The 17,458-nt window shown below is 32.8% G+C and overlaps 2 protein-coding genes across 2 annotated transcripts; both read right to left on the reverse strand.

Moving 5' to 3' along the window:
• Window positions 1-1,945: 1,945 nt before the first annotated feature.
• LOC110654883 (uncharacterized) lies at window positions 1,946-8,185 on the reverse strand. The gene is made up of 9 exons (XM_058140606.1): window positions 8,080-8,185; window positions 7,821-7,950; window positions 5,749-6,394; window positions 5,482-5,682; window positions 4,349-4,401; window positions 3,183-3,213; window positions 2,628-2,803; window positions 2,324-2,510; window positions 1,946-2,170 (listed from the first exon to the last, which is right to left on the reverse strand). Exons 1-9 carry the CDS (start codon window positions 8,183-8,185, stop codon window positions 1,946-1,948), a joined length of 1,755 nt encoding a protein of 584 aa, XP_057996589.1.
• A 4,085-nt stretch (window positions 8,186-12,270) lies between these two features.
• Window positions 12,271-15,121, reverse strand: LOC110654928 (uncharacterized). The gene is made up of 5 exons (XM_058141064.1): window positions 14,692-15,121; window positions 14,074-14,137; window positions 13,770-13,934; window positions 12,991-13,056; window positions 12,271-12,881 (listed from the first exon to the last, which is right to left on the reverse strand). The coding sequence occupies exons 1-5, from the start codon at window positions 14,976-14,978 to the stop codon at window positions 12,717-12,719; spliced, it is 747 nt and encodes a 248-aa protein (XP_057997047.1). The 5' UTR covers window positions 14,979-15,121; the 3' UTR covers window positions 12,271-12,716.
• Between the last annotated feature and the right edge of the window lie 2,337 nt (window positions 15,122-17,458).

Raw genomic sequence — 17,458 nt, forward strand, 5'->3', positions numbered from 1 at the left:
ATAACAGATTTATAAGCATCTTACCAACAAGGCAAGTAGAGGGGGCTGCGAGTAAAAACAAATCATCATAAAAAACATTGGGGATATATAAATATAATATGACTTAGAATAGCCGCTTAAACACAGTCAATTAATTTCAATATTTGTAAATTGATTAAAAAATTCTTAATTGTAAATAAAAAAAAAAAATCACATATAATTGCATGATTGGTCAAATGAATCATGGTTAATTAGATGAATGGGAACAAGATCTCTTGTACGATGTCCTTTCCGGTACCCTTTCTTCCACAAGGCACGTGCCTAATTCTTGGAAACTGGCAGCTTAATTAATTCTTAATTATTGAAAAATATCACCACCATACACAATTAATGCTAAATCGTGTCCTTAATTAACACGGTCTATAAAATTCTTTCAAGGATTGAACTTTCCTTAATTCAACAAATAAACAATTTACTGCACGTGTGAAGTGAAGCATAAAGATCAAACTTTGTGTACTGCTGTTTGTCATCTTCTTCCTATTTTTCTCCTGCTGAATTATTTAACTTGCAGTATCACAGATTTTTCTATCATTAATGGCAACTAATATGCTATATTAATTATTTAATTTAATTCCCAAGCTATTGTTATCACGAGAATTTTCGAAGTCGCTTGCAAAGACATTCTGGTTGTTGATATATGCTTGTATAAAAGATCATGAACATTCTTAAGAATCATGTCCTTCGAGAATTCCACAAGTTGTTTCATTGTTTAGCTTCATGTTGTTTCCAAATCTTTGGCACAAACAATTATATACAAATTTTCACGTTAAACTTAGATGAGATGCATGTAAAGATCTCAAATCATTAAAATTTTTCAAAATTAAAGAATTTAAATTTAGAATTTTTATCATTTTTATTTAACGCAGAGATCGAGAACATATATTAATAAACTGTTAGTAAATGAATAACCCATCATCACCTTTAGAGAGAGAGAAATGAAATATACAGAAGGAGCAAACATCAAGAGAGAATAGAAAAAGAAAATTAAAGGAAAAGAGAAAGTATTCATCAGTTAAGACCTCCCCAAGATCGTATGGTTCAGTAGGGTGGAGGAGCTAGCTAGCTAGTTGCCATAAAAATTATATATATATATATGCAAACGTAGGATTCTTCCCATCCCTTTCTCAATTTTCTTTTCCTTTAATAAAAACACATAATGGAGTAGCTAGGTCTCTCTATTATAATGATTACGAAAACAAATACAAAATGTGAAATAAAATTATAAATATTTTATAAACTTAATATACTCAAAGTGGCAATTAAGTCATTGTGCCTAAAGAGTGTTTAAATCTAATAAAGTAAGAGATATGTCGCTACTTTTTATTATAAGCTTTCATTTTTACCTTAATTTTTTTTTTTTAACTTTCTTTAATTGATAGTGTTTGTTTAAAATAATGGGTTAACATGAATCCATAACTTAATTGGTAATTTTTCACTACCAAATAATATCTCTACATATTTAGGAGATAATTATGGGGCATTTGGATAAAAATGATTTTAACTTATTAAACTTTCATTCTCTTTTTATGCATCTCTATTGACTTATATTTTAGGGTAAATACATAGAAGGAGAACTATGACATAGAAGGAGGAGATAACTCCAAGCCACACCCATGTTGTCAGGTACAATCTAATGCACTATTTTTTTTGATAAGCAAGTTTTTTTTTTTTTAATCACAAATCTAGGAAAAACTTAGTATAGGCCATCCAACTAAACCCTGGTCAACCGTCCTCCCCAGAACACGCAACCTAGAATGATAAATGCTAAATGAAAAAATCTTAAGAAAACATAATACAAAATGCAACTCAAACTATCAAAACCTCCAAGTTAAAAAGTAATCGAGTAGATTTTACAAGCAAAGCTTCAAAACAAAATACAACCATAAATAGACCGAACTAAAATAAATCAAACCAACCAGCAACAAAGAGCAAAAAGGAATTGTAGCACCCAAAAAGCAGCAGTAGCCCAATTGTTGTAATGAGCATACATTTTTGCAAAAACTAGAAGAATATAACTAGCATCCAAGATGATACAACCAGTAGCCCAGGAAGCATGAGGACACCCAGAGCAACAATTTAACCAATTTTCATCAGGTAGAGAAGAATCAGCAGCCAAATAACTACCCACAAGCTAAAAAATTGCCAAAAAAGTCAAACAAAAATAAAACCAAGAGAAAACCCAAAACCACTAGAAACAAGCAACCCCTCCTTCTTAAGAATATAAATTCTTGATTGCGTTATTAAAGCATTATAACCATGCAATGAAATCAAAGTCTCTTGAGACCCCTTGCTTTGCTAGACTGTCAGCAACATGATTTCCTTCACACAACACATGTTGAAAAGAAATGCACCCTATTGTCATTCTTAAATTATCAATGATGTTGAATTCCCGCTGAAGACTCCATGGCCTATTATCTGGTGAACAGTAAATCCATGTAATCACGTTAGAAGAGTCAGATTCGATAATAATCCTAGAGACATTAGAGCTACGAAGCAATTCAGAAAATTGAAGGGCCTTTCATATGGCCAGAACTTCTGCATCGTTAGAGTCTCTAATACTACAAGGGTAAGAAAAAATACATAAAAACCTCCCTGTTGAGGTTTTGAGCACCCCTCTAATTCTAGCAGGTCCAGGCTTGCCCAATGTCAAAGCATCCACATTCCATTTAACAAAATTTTGAGCTGGGGGATACCAGAAGATTGTTGAATGACTTGATGAGATAGGCCTTATGGATTTAATTCCATCCACAACTAAGGAGAGGTCCTGATTAGAGAAAGGAATGCTAAAATTAGAGGCATTAAGCCACAATGAAGCTCTGTGAAATGTAATGGAAACTAGTGTCTCAACATCATGATCAACTTTTTCAAAAATCAACTTATTCCGACAGAGTCAAATAGACCAAAGAGTACCAAAGAAAAGGGACATCTAAACTTTTTTTTTTTTTGCATAAAACAGATAACTAACCCTTCCCATTGATAAAAGAGTTGTTTCAGGTTTAATGGTACACACCAACACACATCCCACCATTTTGAAAGTTTACACCAAACCCTCTAAGAACAAGGACAAGCCAAGAATAAATGATCACAAGTTTCTAAAGCATTTCTACAAAAAGGGCAGAAGGACATATTAGCTTGGACAATACCTCTCTTAAGAAGCAGTTCTCTTGTGGAAACCTTTCCAAAAAGCGCAAGCCAGCAAAAAACTTCTACCTTTTTGCGGGGGGGGGGAGGGGGGGGGGGGGCGCGGCGCGGGGGCAAGACCTTTCCATACCCTAGCCATGAATTCAAAAGTCGTTGGTCTTGTGGCACGAATAAGGGCTGAGCAAGTTGATTTTACATTACAATTTTCATTTGAATCAAATTTCTATATCAGCCTATCACTACTAAAAGGACAAAGCTCAACATCCTTGATCAAATTCAGAAGAGATTCTCTTTCAATTTCCTCACACTCTCTCAAATTTCTTATCCAATGGAAACACCAATTCCAACAAGCACCATCCCAATAGCCCATTCGATTCACCATAGCATCTTGATCAAGGGAAACTGAGAAAACAATCTAATACACTTAGGGGTGCATTTGATATGGGGTGAATGGAATGAGCTTAATAGTTACAAGAGTAATAGTTAATAGTGTAATAGTTACAAGTGTAATAATTAATACTATTAATCATGTTTGGCGTTACATCTAAAAGAAGGGTAATAGTTAAACTTGTATAGTTAAATGTGTTTATATACTTGTACAAATAAAAGATATTAATTAATTTCTTAATGTTGACTGAAGTATATATTAATAAAAATATTTTTTTATTATAATAATTACTTATAATAGTTTATTTATTAAAATAATAATATTTATTTATAATAGTTACAAGAGTAACACATCTTTAAAGAATTTCTCATTACAAGCCATTACTCCACTCCTAAGTTAACAAATTTGTAAGTGGAGTGAATGATTAATAGAGGTTAACAGTTAACTTTAATATGTCAAACAAGATTAACGTTGGATAACTTATTACAGAGTAGCTTTTAACCCCTTAACCCTCAAAATAAACGCACCCTAAGTCCAAATAGAAAGGACCTCCTTTACAAAAATAAAAAATGACAAAACCTCCTTGTGAAAAGTCCAAAATTTTGAAAAGTAAAATATAGCAGAAAACACAAGGAGACAAATTAAATCTGACCAAAACAATACATGAAAGACCAAATCAAATTACCAAATCAAAAGCACAAAGAGAGAAAGCCCTATACCAAGAGGATGAGAGCAAAACAAGAGAATTAAAAGAAAACTAAGCCTTGATAAACGGAGAACCAGAGCGTGAAACCAGAAGCGCTCGCTACAACACCAACGACAGATATGGTCACCTACACCAAGGCAAGCAAGGGAAAACAAACCAAGAGAAAACCAAAAACAACACATAGCCCTGATAAGGGGAGAACCAGAACCTGCAAAATCAGAAGAGTATACAACACTAACTTTAAAAATGGGTAACTACAAGGTAAGCTCAGGATATATATTGTATGATCTCTTGTTTTGGCCGCTCACCAATTATTAATAAAATTTTTGTTTCTTATAAAGAAAAAAGAAACTACAGCAAGGCAAGCAAGTAAAACAAACCAAGAGAAGACCAAGAACAATATAAAGCTAACAAGAACCAGAAACCTGAAGCAAAAGAGAGAGGAAACAACCAAAACCACCACAGAACCATTGGTGCACAGCAAAAGGAAAAAGAACTAAGGGGAAACTGTTCAATAAGACCACTGAAAAGAGAACCAAGAAAACCACTATCAAAGAAAGATCAAAGAAATATAACCATGGAGATTTAAACACCATTAAAATTTGACTGCCTCCACTGCTTTTGCTCTCTTCTGATACCTCAATCAACTTATCAATCACGAACTCATCCAATTTTTGAAAGGACAAGTCAAACATTTTCCCATGCTGAGGGTCTCAAAAGCTTCTTTATAAATCACTCTATTATGGTACACACTTTTCTAAAATTGCAGTTAATGTGAGGGTTGTGGAATTTGAGTAGCTAATTATCAAGAAAACCCGAAGAAATTCCTAGTGGTATATATCGTTGTCTCCAAAGCAAACAAAACCCACAAAATGGAAACTCTTATCATTAATTTGTTCTCCAATTTTATTAAATTTAATTAACTCACACTCACATTTCTCAATCAAACACCTCATTATATTTTACATTATATTCCATTACATTAATTATTGTGACACACCGACCATGATCTAATGACTATTATTTTGATTCTGTTATATAGCATCCATATTTGAAATATAAAACTTCTTCTTTTTTTTATTTATTTTTATTTTTTTATAATGCATGGAGACTTGTAGTACATAAATATAGATGATTTGCAAAATGGAAAGCTTTGTATCTTGCATCTCATGCAAAGCATACGTAAGCAAATGGATATTCTTCAAACAACAATGGAATTGCGCAACCCATTTTCCTCCGCCATTTGACAACCTTCCAATGAAACTTGATAATCCCATAGAAATTGAACTTCTCCGGAAATTTGATTTCCATCATACCATGGAGGACAATCTTCAAATGGATGTGCACGCCCTTCAACCTCCCTCTTATCATTTGCGGTGTACAAGTCTTCCATTAATGGGCGTGGATGCTCACACAAACTTTGGATTACTCCTCCAGATAATTCAGATAACCCACTATTATTCTCCTCTGTGACCTGGTATTCATCAGACCAAAAAGCAGGATATTTAAATAAATCATCGTGGCAATTATATGAATGAACAGGTTCTTCATGCCAAATCGGATACTTGTTTGCCTTGTTATCCTCCACTATGTGAAAGCCTTCCAATGGAAATTGTTGCCCACACAAACTATAAAACTGGAGCTCTCCAGAAACATCAATATTCTCCGGATCTAGTGCCTTGTTATCATAAGACAAAGGAGAAAAACAGCCAAATAAGTCACTACCAGAAGCAAAAGGGTAGAGAGTTTCTCCTTTATCCTCCATTCTATGCAGTCCTTCCATTGAAAACGATTGCCCCTGTAAGCTTTTGAAGTGCCCAGAAACTTTAGATAACCCAGCAAAAATATTTTGATCTATACCTCGGTTTTTATCAATTTCGCTGACCACGTTAGAACTTGATGAAATTGGGATCTCCTTAGAGCTTTCTGCAACCATCGCTTTTGGAACAGTTCCTTTGGAGAGATGCTTCTCCGTCTTGGGCTGCACTCCGCAAGTTTGAAGCCTATCCAATTTAGTTGCAGATGCTGTGCTCCTCGAGCGTTTCCTTAAATTGGAGTTCCAGTAATTTTTTATGTCATTATCTGTTCTTCCAGGCAATTTGGCTGCAATTGCAGACCACCTAAAATTAAGAAAAAGAAGGAAGCCATTAAATCATATATATATATATATATATATATGTAGAAGATAAAATAAATAATCAACTACATTCTTTATAATGTGCAATTGTATTAGACTTCATACGTAAATGGAAAATGCTAATGGGGTGATATCGACCGATCAACCAAAATAGAAATTATAGTTGAGTATTCATATGATCATTTAGGAGCTTGCCTTGTATTTATACTTTTCTTTTCTAGTGATGCGATACTCAAGAGAGAAAATTACACTAAACTAATAGGAAAGTACAAATCAGGACGGTGAACTGATCCTTCTTTTTTTTTTTTTTTTTTGCTTTACACATTAAGAAATATCATCAATAGCGTAGCAACCAAACAAGTAGATGAAATCTCTCCATGAAAATAGGGATTCTTTCAGATCTTATTGCAAAAAGCAGGTGGAAAATATTTGTTGTTTTTGCTAGTCTTTATTGCCAAGAAAAAAATTGAATTATGTTTCTTAAAAATAATTTCTATTGTATTTATTAATAGATTTTAAGATTGTTACTTTTTTCAAACAATAATCCAATAAATTCCCTAAATAAATCAAGATGCTCAGATGTCATAGATGTGATGACTGAGGAAAATTAAGATAATAAAGGAATGAAAAGAGTTAGCCATGGCAATGACTACGTAAAATCTCAAAATATATTAAGATCTCCAATGTAGAACAATAATAGGGAATATCATTAATTAATTAGCAAAAGGAAGGAATTCAAGCAGTAATCAACAAATTCAAGCAATATAATACATATCAAAAAGATGCATACAATACAATCCGAGAGAGAGAGAGGGAGAGATATGGTGACTAATGTTAACTTAGTCAATCATCTCAAAAATCTCTAAATGATCGCATATAACTTTGAATTCAATTATTGCAAAATTTATCCTGCCACTAGCTAATTTCAAATCGAAACCCTAATTCACTCAATTTAGATGATCTCCAATTGCTCATGGTGGGAAGATCTTCACATAACTGAGCGAATCAACATTTCAATATGACTTGGATTAGTGTCAAAGAATACAAAGAAATTGCATGTTTGTTTTAGGCAAAACAATTTTTAAGATTGTCTTGTTTGTGAAGTGAAAGATCTTAAATCATAAAACCAAACTTGTGCATCTAATTACTATATTTGTTGGATTAATTAATTTCCCATTGGACCTTGCATGCCTAAATACGAGATTACCTGCAAGATTCAATATTATTGATATGGCTTTCTTGCTAAACCCATGGATATGCGCATATGTTTCTGCCAAAAGCATGTGAAGAAGAAGGGAAGAAAAGAAAAACCTAGAACACATAATCAAGAACAATCTATTGCTTTAAGAATATATTGTTAGCTGAAAGATTCAATATATTCAAATCATCATGTGTAAGCATATTTTCACCTATTCCCCATCATTTCATGCAGCTTGACTATGGTCTCCTCTTCTTCCTTGCTGAAGTTTCCATGCTTTATAAATGGCCTGAGATAATTCATCCAGCGAAGCCTGCAACTTTTCCCTGTCCTTGGCAATCCTAAAACAATATCAGGGAAAAAAAAAAAGGAAAGAAAGGCTTGTTAATTACATACAATACTATCCGATTCAAATTTTTTTCCTTTTGCATAATATATATATATATATGCATATGAATTTTTTCTCTCACCAGCAGCTTTTGGCATCTCATTCCAGTTCCAAATGCCATATCTGCTAATATAAGAGACCAACTTCTGATCTTCCTTAGGACTCCATTTTCCTTTTTTCAAAGCCATTTCTTTGTGGGAGTGGGAGTAATGAGCACTCATGATGCAGTTTCTTTTTTCCAACTTTGAAAAGCCCTGCCTCAAGATCATTGCCATCCATACATTTATATATATATATATATATATATATATATATACACACACACACATATGTATCAAATACAAATATGTGTGTATGTGTCAGATGTTCAAGTAGGAAAACGTGGTTCAAAGTTTCAAAATTCTAATTTTATATTCCAATGGTTAATCTTTATCAATAAAATTGACTTGCTCATGCTCAAGTCATTGCATGAAAAGACGGGTGAGAATAGTCAGCCATCAACGAGAAAGGCTTTTTTTTTTTTAAAAAAAAAAACACTAATTTATGTTGCTATTGCATATATATATATATATATATATGCAACGATATAAATTATGGATGTGTGTGACGTCAAATGATATCATATACTAAAGCAAAAAAAATGGAACAGAACTGTTCAAATCAATGTGGTTAATACAGTGGAGTTATTAACTCTATTTCCTCTCATCTCCCTTTTCTTCAATACAATTCCAAGTTAATTCTAATTTAGAGCAAGTCATTAATTCATATATTCATAATGAATATAGACTTAGCTTTAATTTTTACTATTAATATTATTTTAAGCATGTGCAATTATGATTTATAACCTAATTAAATTTATACTTAACTCAAACGATTCGTAAAATTAAGAGTTAAATCGAAAATTCTTATGATTTAATCTAAAATTAACTGGCTCGATCAATTTAAAGTTAATCCCAGCTAGCATCATACAAATAACTAAATAATGCTTCTCTAGAAAGAATTGACCACTCAATGTAAACGAAAGAAACATAACTAATCTCCAAAATGCATGCCAACCATAATCCATCGTATGCATAGAGATTAATAAACTATTTCACAAGTTGCATATTTAATAACGTATACTGTAATTCAAGTTCACGTATGTATTCATCACCAAAAAATTTATAATCAATCGCTGTACGGCTTTTATTACAAAATCTAACCCCAGGATAAACAAACAATAATATATTTTCTAATGGGTCTGTTTCGAAATATATTATTTCATTCTTAATTTCAGAATCTGAGGAAGAAAGATGTCTGGACCACATCCAAAGTCTACAATTGTTACGACATTCGTTCAAGACAATTGAAATTAATTACCATCAACTTTATTCTAATTTTAGTAAGAAACTACATATTATATATGAATCAACCCTCTATTTTCTTTTTCTTTATTGATTTTCAGTAAATCCAAATTTAATTTTAAATGATATATTTTTTGCTTTTATTTTCCTTATTTCTCTCTTTTTGTAAAGTTTTTTTTTTAGTTGAATTACATAAATATTATATATTTTATAAAATAGTGGTAAAATTTTTTTTAAATATTTAAACTCTTAGCCAAAACGATTTATAATGAAATTTTATACATTTAAAATGAGAATTTTTCTTGCATAGATTCAATTTATATTGAACTTAAGAATACACAATATATATGGTGGGACCGATCTATTAAATACATAAGCCTCACATGATTGTATTCAAATCTATGATAGGCTAAGTTTAAGCAAAAATTTCTCAATTTATAACTATGCAATTAACTTTCACAATGAGATCCAATAATCAATCTTAATTAACACATTGGAAAGGAATCTCAAATTGATAGTCAATTAGTGTTTGAACATCACCCAAATAATTTAGCATATGGAGTCAATGCAAATTATTCCTAATAAAATGGAATTTGAAAGAATTTCAGGGCAATGTATGGTAATAGAAAAAGCTGCAAAATATGCAGACTCTGATGAAAGAGGCATGAAGTTTCCATCCCCTTGAGACCTATTGAATTGCAATAAATACTGAATATATAATGATCACTTGGTGAGATTACAATATCTAATTAATTAATGGTTTGCTTTCAACAAAGTTGAAAGACCGTGTGGAAAAACGCAGGTAAAGGACAAGAATTCATATTATATAGTATGATTAACACGTTCAATTATTCGTTAATTTTCCTTAATCTTTGCCAATGGAAATTAACGAATAAATAAAGCATAGTATTAAGGATTATATAAAGACTTTGTGAAGTACTCCAGGTATATGTATATTTTTCTTTATAATTCCTTCATTTTCATTTGATTAATACAGTGTTCAAAGTATACAATAAAATAAAATTAAATACCAAGTCGTGGTCGTGCCTCGTGGCCACAATATCATTATATATTTTTAATTAATTACTGGGTTAGTTGATCATTAATTGGCTAACATTTAACCTCTATATTATGAAATTTACAGGAAATAAATAATAAAAAAAAAGGACCTTCATGTGTGGGGTGAGACTCACCATAGCTAGTCAAAATATAGAGGCTAGGAAAGTCACTTGTTTGTGCAAACACAAAGAAAAAAAAAGAGGAAGGTTTCAAAGTTTTACTGATCATGTAGGGTTAGTTCAACTTTATTCTTTCAACTGTAGATTTGAGGGCTGTTGAAATTAGTTGTCACTTGCGGTCTTTGCTTTTTATTTAAGGGTAAATAATGGTCTTCCTTAATTTCCCAAAGACTTTGAGACAAACTGGCTCCAGGCCTCCAGGCTCCAACCATGGAGGAAAGAAAGGTTTCCTTTAACTGCGACATAAACACAGGCCAACTGCCCAATGGTGGCGGCGGCGGTAATACTTTATCTTATTTAGCAAAATGGTAAGGCTGCCAATATATATATAATTAAAAATAAGAATTTAAACACTAAGAACCGTCAATATGGAATTTTAGTGGGACGGACCAGGTTTATTTGGCACATGCTATTACTATATAATCATGAGAAATTTTGTAAATAAATAAAGGAAAAAAAAAAGTTTGTCTCGATTTTGGAGATTTGTTAGCTTGGAATGGAAAGTGACACACACAGACAGCAATATGTTTCAGTCTTGCTGAGAAATGGTAAGATTGATGTTGCTGCCCCACTGATCAGTGGAAGATGATTGCGACTTTGCCTCAGCCAACTCAATATTTCATTGCTCCAAACTGGGCTGTAATGCACTTCTCATCACCCAGAATAATTTTGGTGTCTCCTGCCTCCGGGTGAGAGATTATTGGATATATTCAATTAGGCCTTGTCGGGGTTGGATTCCGCCTCTTGACCTGAACCGAAATTTGTCCGGATTAAATCTAAAATTTACCGGGATCAATAGTTCAAATGAATAGAATTGACTTTAAATTGAATTATAGGGGCCATTAGAGTCTCCCTTCTAAGGCCCTGAATTATAAACGTTGATTTAAATTGTCGATTTTATCTGATTTAAATCAAATTAAAAAAAAAAGGGTACTACGGGGACCAAATTGTTTTTAACTGAAATTAAAACCATTAAAAATTAAAATTAAAATCATAATTAAATCCAATCAAAATTGACTAGAAATCGAACCAGTTGGCAACATGGCCAATTAGTCCGATACCTGTTCATCTCCTGGGGAAGCCTGAAACCGGCCTGGATTGAACCATGGCCAGGCCTATATTAAATATCATTAATGTAAGACGATATTAAAACTTGCATTCATATACATCTACACAAAATAGTTTTTCATAAGTCATGAGAAGTGAGTATTACGCTTGTACAAGCAATAAAACATTGCTTTAAGTGCGTATAATAATTTCTCATATATTTATTTTTTTTCCATATTAACATATAAGATTTATATATGTTTAAATTGATATATATATATATATATATATATTTGACCAATCGATAAAATTAATTTGTAATATATTGTATGAATCAAGAATTAAAAACTTAGCATGTACAGTTTGAATTATGTAAACCAATTTGATGTATTAATTAAGAAATAAAGTTACATAACTGAATCAAGGTTTTACATTTTCCAGCAGCAATAAAAAATCCCTCTTTTGTAACAGATCAGTAAGTTTCCTTGTGGAATATATAACTAGGTTGATCCCCAACCTAATGTTATATTTATGTGACAAGATTGTTGATTCATCGCCTATTTTCATCCGAGAAAGAAAGAGAAGCTTATGATTTAGATGGTTAAAACTTGGAACAATGTACACCCACATAGGATGGAACAAGTGTAAACAACTCAAGCAAATTTTCCTGGAAGAGAATGTTACACAATTTGATTAAACCAAACCCAGAAAAATCTAACAAGTAAAAACTCTGCTTATTGAGATAAATGGGGCTACTGCAAATTCCACAGAAAATTTTACAACAATGAGAATAATTTTCCACCACTGCCACACTTATATTAATACAATCTCTGAAATGCAAATGGACAGCAAGCATCTTCCTCAAGTACTTCAAAACAGTCATTTTTCTTTCCTGATCCAAAGAGCAGGGGCCTCAAGTGGAACAGCAAAGACTATGCTTCAGTTTGATAGCTAATCTTGTAGGTAAGTTCCACCTGGCCAGAAGTTCATCCCTCTCTTCAGAAACATTTGAGTGGAAAGCCAATATCAAGTAACTGTAGCCTGCATTGGGATTGAGGATCAAGGTATCCAAAAGTCCAGAATTCCCAAGTTCAAGAGTGATCAACAATATCAGGGGATTTGGTTGAGATGACAGAAGGCGGGTGTAGTTCAAAGATTGCCTTATTCCCCTCACTATAACTACCTATGCATATTGTGTCACCTCGACCGTGCCAGGTGCCGTTCTGGACATTGTTCATCTCCAATGTTCTGGACTCCTGTTTCATATTAGATGAATGCTAAATATCAGGTTTCAGATATGTGGAAGATTTGGATATGTGCAGTTAGAATCCCATATATCAATATAGGATTTGGAAGGAAAATTACCTGACATAATGCACAGCAGGAACAGAAAATATGGTAGACGGAATCATCCAGGGAACTATCACTACCCTGAAAAAAAAAGTGTCATCATTAATTTTACTGCTACAGAAATTTGCCACTAAGAAAAAGAAACTTGGACACCGGACACCCTTAATCACAATAATATAACAATAATCAAGTGCACAGAAAAAGGAAAAAGCTGAGAGAAGGAAAGAAAGAAAATTCTCCAATAACATCCATGAAGTCTCTGCAATTAACATCAAACTAAAAGTAGACATATTTAAAATGGCTCAGTTCCTCCCGAAATTTGCATTTACTCTGATGTACACAAGATGTCAGATTCTTGACAGAAAATTCTCAAATAATATTCATGAGGACTCTGCAATTAAAATCAAACTAAAAATACATATTTGAAAAGGCCCGTTCCTCTCTGTGTTTGCATTTACCATGATGCATACAAGATTTTAGATACTTGAGATGTAAAACTAAAATAGAAATTGTTCACATTAAAACATCACATAAAGAGCAATACCTAAAATGTTATTGAACAAATAAATGTCAAAAGGTACTCCATTGAGCTTGACAGGACAAAAGAAAACTAGAACTAATAAGTTACTTCTATTACATTTCAAAACCTAGCTAGAGATAATTAGAAGGAAAAATAAAACCAAGCAGATCACAAAAGCAAATTTAGGCTAAATTCTAAGTTTCCAGAGCGCTCAAACACGAGTATACATGACTACAAAACGAAAGGCAGTTACCATAGAGAAAGAAATGCTCACCCTGATATTAAATTTCTTTCTCATCTGAGTGCGGAAGAAACCCAAATACATTCCTATTGAAATGGTAAAAGCAACTGCCAAATACAGAAAGCAATGCCGCTTGGTGATGATGAAGGCAATGAAGTTGAGAAGGGCGCTAAGAGCAAGAATGCAATATACAGTTTCCTGCAAAATCACACTAAGAATTTCAAGGTTTCTCCAAAAAGAAACTCCATTTTGAAGCTGAAGAAGACAATCAGCAGCTTCAGACTTTACCATCCTCAATTAGTAAAACACACAACTATAGTGAATTGCAAAAATTTACCTGAAGAAAGCAATAACCAAAACCGGCTCGTCTCATGTTCTTCCCAAATCTGTAGCATGGACAACTGCAAAACCAAAACAATTGTTACTCCCAAGCTTTGCAAAGTTCAAACCACTATTCCAAAAGTAATCTCACCGTTCAAATATGAAACTCGAAGCAAAATTGAAGCTTCACGTATGACCAAAAAGGAAAACATAGTTCAACCGGAGAAGATGAAGGATTTCTTTACAAGTCTTGTCCATGCCTTTTAATCCCCGAAATTTTAAATAATAAACAAATAAAAATATAGAAAATAGAAATTTAAAGCTGCCATCATGAAATTTTCATTTTTATCTCCCAGACCCAGTGAACTCAGACCTTTTTTCTAATTAGTAAAATTGGACCTTGTTTGACATAAATTTGATGGGGAAGGAAGTAGAACTTGGCTCTGTTCTGAAAACGAGAGAGGGACAGAGAGAGAGAGAGAGAGAGAGAGGGAAACTTTTTTTTTTTTCTTGAAGAGCAATTGGCACAGCAAGAACGAAAACAAATAAAAAATCCAGGAAAAAATTTTCCCAGAGGTAAAAGAAAATTTCTTTAAAATGAGAGTAGCAAGAATAGTGGACGGAGAGAAAGTACCAAAGGGATTCAATAGCGATTCTGCGTTCATGGAAACAGTCAAGGACTTCACCTTCCCACATCCTGAAAACACCTCCAAATTCCCCTCCAATAGCATCATTAGCACCAAAATCTTCAGTTTCCAGTTTCCTCCATTGCCCTTGCGTCTGCAAAGCCACAGTCGAACACAACATATCAAAATCCAACACCGCTATTCCCTCCATAAGCCTATCCTTCTCCTCCTCCTCCTCCTCCTCCTCCACCCCCACCAGCTTTCCATCCACTGCTTGTCTCTCCAAATCCCCCATCTCAAAACTCAACTAGGTTCCTTTTCTCCTTTTCGTGAACTTCAAAAAGCACTTTCCTTTTTATCATAAGCAGAAAATGGCAGCATTAAAAATGGGACCTTCGGCCTTATTATATTTGGGAAAGCTCTCTGCTTTTTGGGTTCAGACAAGCGATATGATATTATCATATTCTCTCTCTCGCTGTTAAATTTTTGGTGGGGTTGGCGGGCAGTTAATGGAAATGCGGGGCCCATCGAAACCTTTTTCGCATTAGTGGATGGTACAGCTGTTGTCATGTTGGCCTAATATTTTGGAGATTTCTAACAGTGGCTCAACTCTTAACGGCCCACTTTTTAAAATTCCAAACCATACTAAGCTTAGGGTTAGCTGCCATGGAAGATAATATAAATGTCCATGAAGGTAACCAACTTCAACCTGTTTGCAACATGAAGTATATCTTAAGTTAATCAACTGATATATTAAAACTCAAATCTACAGCAAAACAAATCAATAAGATAGGATAGTGTTGCCTGGTTGAGTTGTGTTTGAATGTTAAGTTGAATTTAATTAAAGAGTGGAATTTTTTTCTTTTTTATTCAAATCAAAATTAGGAATTAGCGTGCAAGATAGGCCAAAGCACATCCTGCTGTGACTCGGGTCGGGTGCCATTTTCTTTGATATTAGTGTGCTTTAATCGGACACTGTGAATAAACCAGGCTTTTAGTATTAATATCTTTAATCGGATTGAGATATGAGTATCTGACTCATGAGACATCCAAGGTGGGGGGTGGGACCTGGGCGACTCATGTTCAGATAAGCTTCTTGTTGCGAATAAAGGTCACTTTGTATGACTCCCAGGTCTTATCTAAACTCTCAACAACCCCACATGTATAAAGCTTTTCAGCATTTTATTTATTTATTTAATCCCAGATTTAGTGCCAATTTAACATTCAATTGAAAGGCCAAAATTATTATTTTTTTAAAATATATTTTAAATAATATTAAAAAAATAATTTTTAGAAAATTTATTTTATTATTTTAATATTTTTATAATTAAATTTATTTAATTTACTTTTAAATTATATTTTAATATTATCTAATTAATATATTTAAAAAAAAATTTCTTAACAATAACTCTTACAGCAATATTAAACATACCCTTCACCAATCTTGATGTTCGGTTTCGAGGGTAAATTTCATCCATGATATATGAATTTTAGGGTTGGCAACACTACGGTACATAAATTTTAAAATTTCACTTAAAACCTCATAAACTACAGTAAATGTCATTTTAAACCACATACAACCTACGATAACCGATTTGAAGGTAAAAAGATAATTTGACATATTCAGGTAAGATTAAGAATCACTTATCCCTTTTTGTCTCTCATTCTTTCATCTATATTTTCTCTCTCTTTGATACAGTAAGTTGTGTCCCTTCAATTTCTTCATCATCAGGCTCATTTTTCATCGCAAATCATCACTTGAAATCCATCAATTATTTCTTTTCATGACTCATTCTTCATTGTCGACCAATGATTTTACCTGACGCGTAGAACGCAGCTTCTTTTGTCACTGTTCGCTTGAATGCTATTTTTCTCATCTTTATTCTCTCTCTCTTGTTGTTCCCTCAATTCGTCAGTTCACTTTTGGTTTATCAATTTGTCAGTTTGCTTATTATTCCCTTAAAGGATTATGAGTTTGGTTATTATTTTTCTTACGAATTTGCCATTACCTCACAAATTACTATCAAGTTCACTGTTTGGAACTTTCCTTACTGTTTTCTCCCGATTCAGTTAAGGTACGTTATTTGTTATAGCTTTTTTTGATGGGTATGTTTGATTCAATATTATTTTATTTAGATTTTGTTGGAAAGTTTTAATGTGGATCAACCCACTAAAAATAATAACAACAATTGCTTCTCTGCAAAAAATTGAAAAAAAAAAAAAACATATCGTAGTATTATTCATATAAAAAAACCGATAACCCATATCATTATAAATATCTTCTCTTAACCTAAAACCCATATTAAAAAAATTTACCCAAATCATGACTGCCCATATCATGCTGTCATAGAAAAAATTTTACCTAAGTGTAGATATAGATGAAAATTTCATTTCTACTTACCCAATAGTTTGTGCAACCATAGAACCTTCTTCCAGGGTGTGCATTGGTCTATGATGTTGTTAATTTTCATTAACCATTGGGTGATAACCTTCTCCTATTAAACTGAGACATCATCAATGAAAGAAAGAAAAAGAAAAGCACAAAAATATTCTTCAACTACAAATCTGAAGAAAAAAGAGAAGAGTAAAAGGAAATTTGATTTCATCAAAAAGAGAGAGATGAGAAGACCAATGTATTTAGGATAAATAAAGTTGAGAAAGTAAGAATTAGATATTATATGGAGGAGAGAGAAAAAAGGAAAAGATAATTTTTAATCTTATTTGAACTACCACGTCATCCTTTTAACCTTTAAACCGATTGTTGCAGGTTGTATA

The sequence above is a fragment of the Hevea brasiliensis genome, chromosome 18, assembly GCF_030052815.1.
Source record: "Hevea brasiliensis isolate MT/VB/25A 57/8 chromosome 18, ASM3005281v1, whole genome shotgun sequence".
NCBI classification, from domain to species: domain Eukaryota; kingdom Viridiplantae; phylum Streptophyta; class Magnoliopsida; order Malpighiales; family Euphorbiaceae; genus Hevea; species Hevea brasiliensis.

Excerpts from the sequence above, each read along its gene's own strand:
- LOC110654883 (XM_058140606.1), bottom strand. The coding sequence starts at position 8,185 with ATGGCTTTGAAAAAAGGAAAATGGAGTCCTAAGGAAGATCAGAAGTTG. Across the intron at positions 5,683-5,748 it reads TTTGGTCTGATGAATACCAG|CATCCACGCCCATTAATGGA; the intron begins GTCACAGAGGAG and ends AGTTTGTGTGAG. Across the intron at positions 2,511-2,627 it reads CTCAAAACCTCAACAGGGAG|GATTATTATCGAATCTGACT; the intron begins GTTTTTATGTAT and ends TAATGTCTCTAG.
- LOC110654928 (XM_058141064.1), bottom strand. The coding sequence starts at position 14,978 with ATGGGGGATTTGGAGAGACAAGCAGTGGATGGAAAGCTGGTGGGGGTG. Across the intron at positions 14,138-14,691 it reads ATCGCTATTGAATCCCTTTG|TTGTCCATGCTACAGATTTG; the intron begins GTACTTTCTCTC and ends TTGGTTTTGCAG. Across the intron at positions 12,882-12,990 it reads CCTGCTGTGCATTATGTCAG|GAGTCCAGAACATTGGAGAT; the intron begins GTAATTTTCCTT and ends AATATGAAACAG.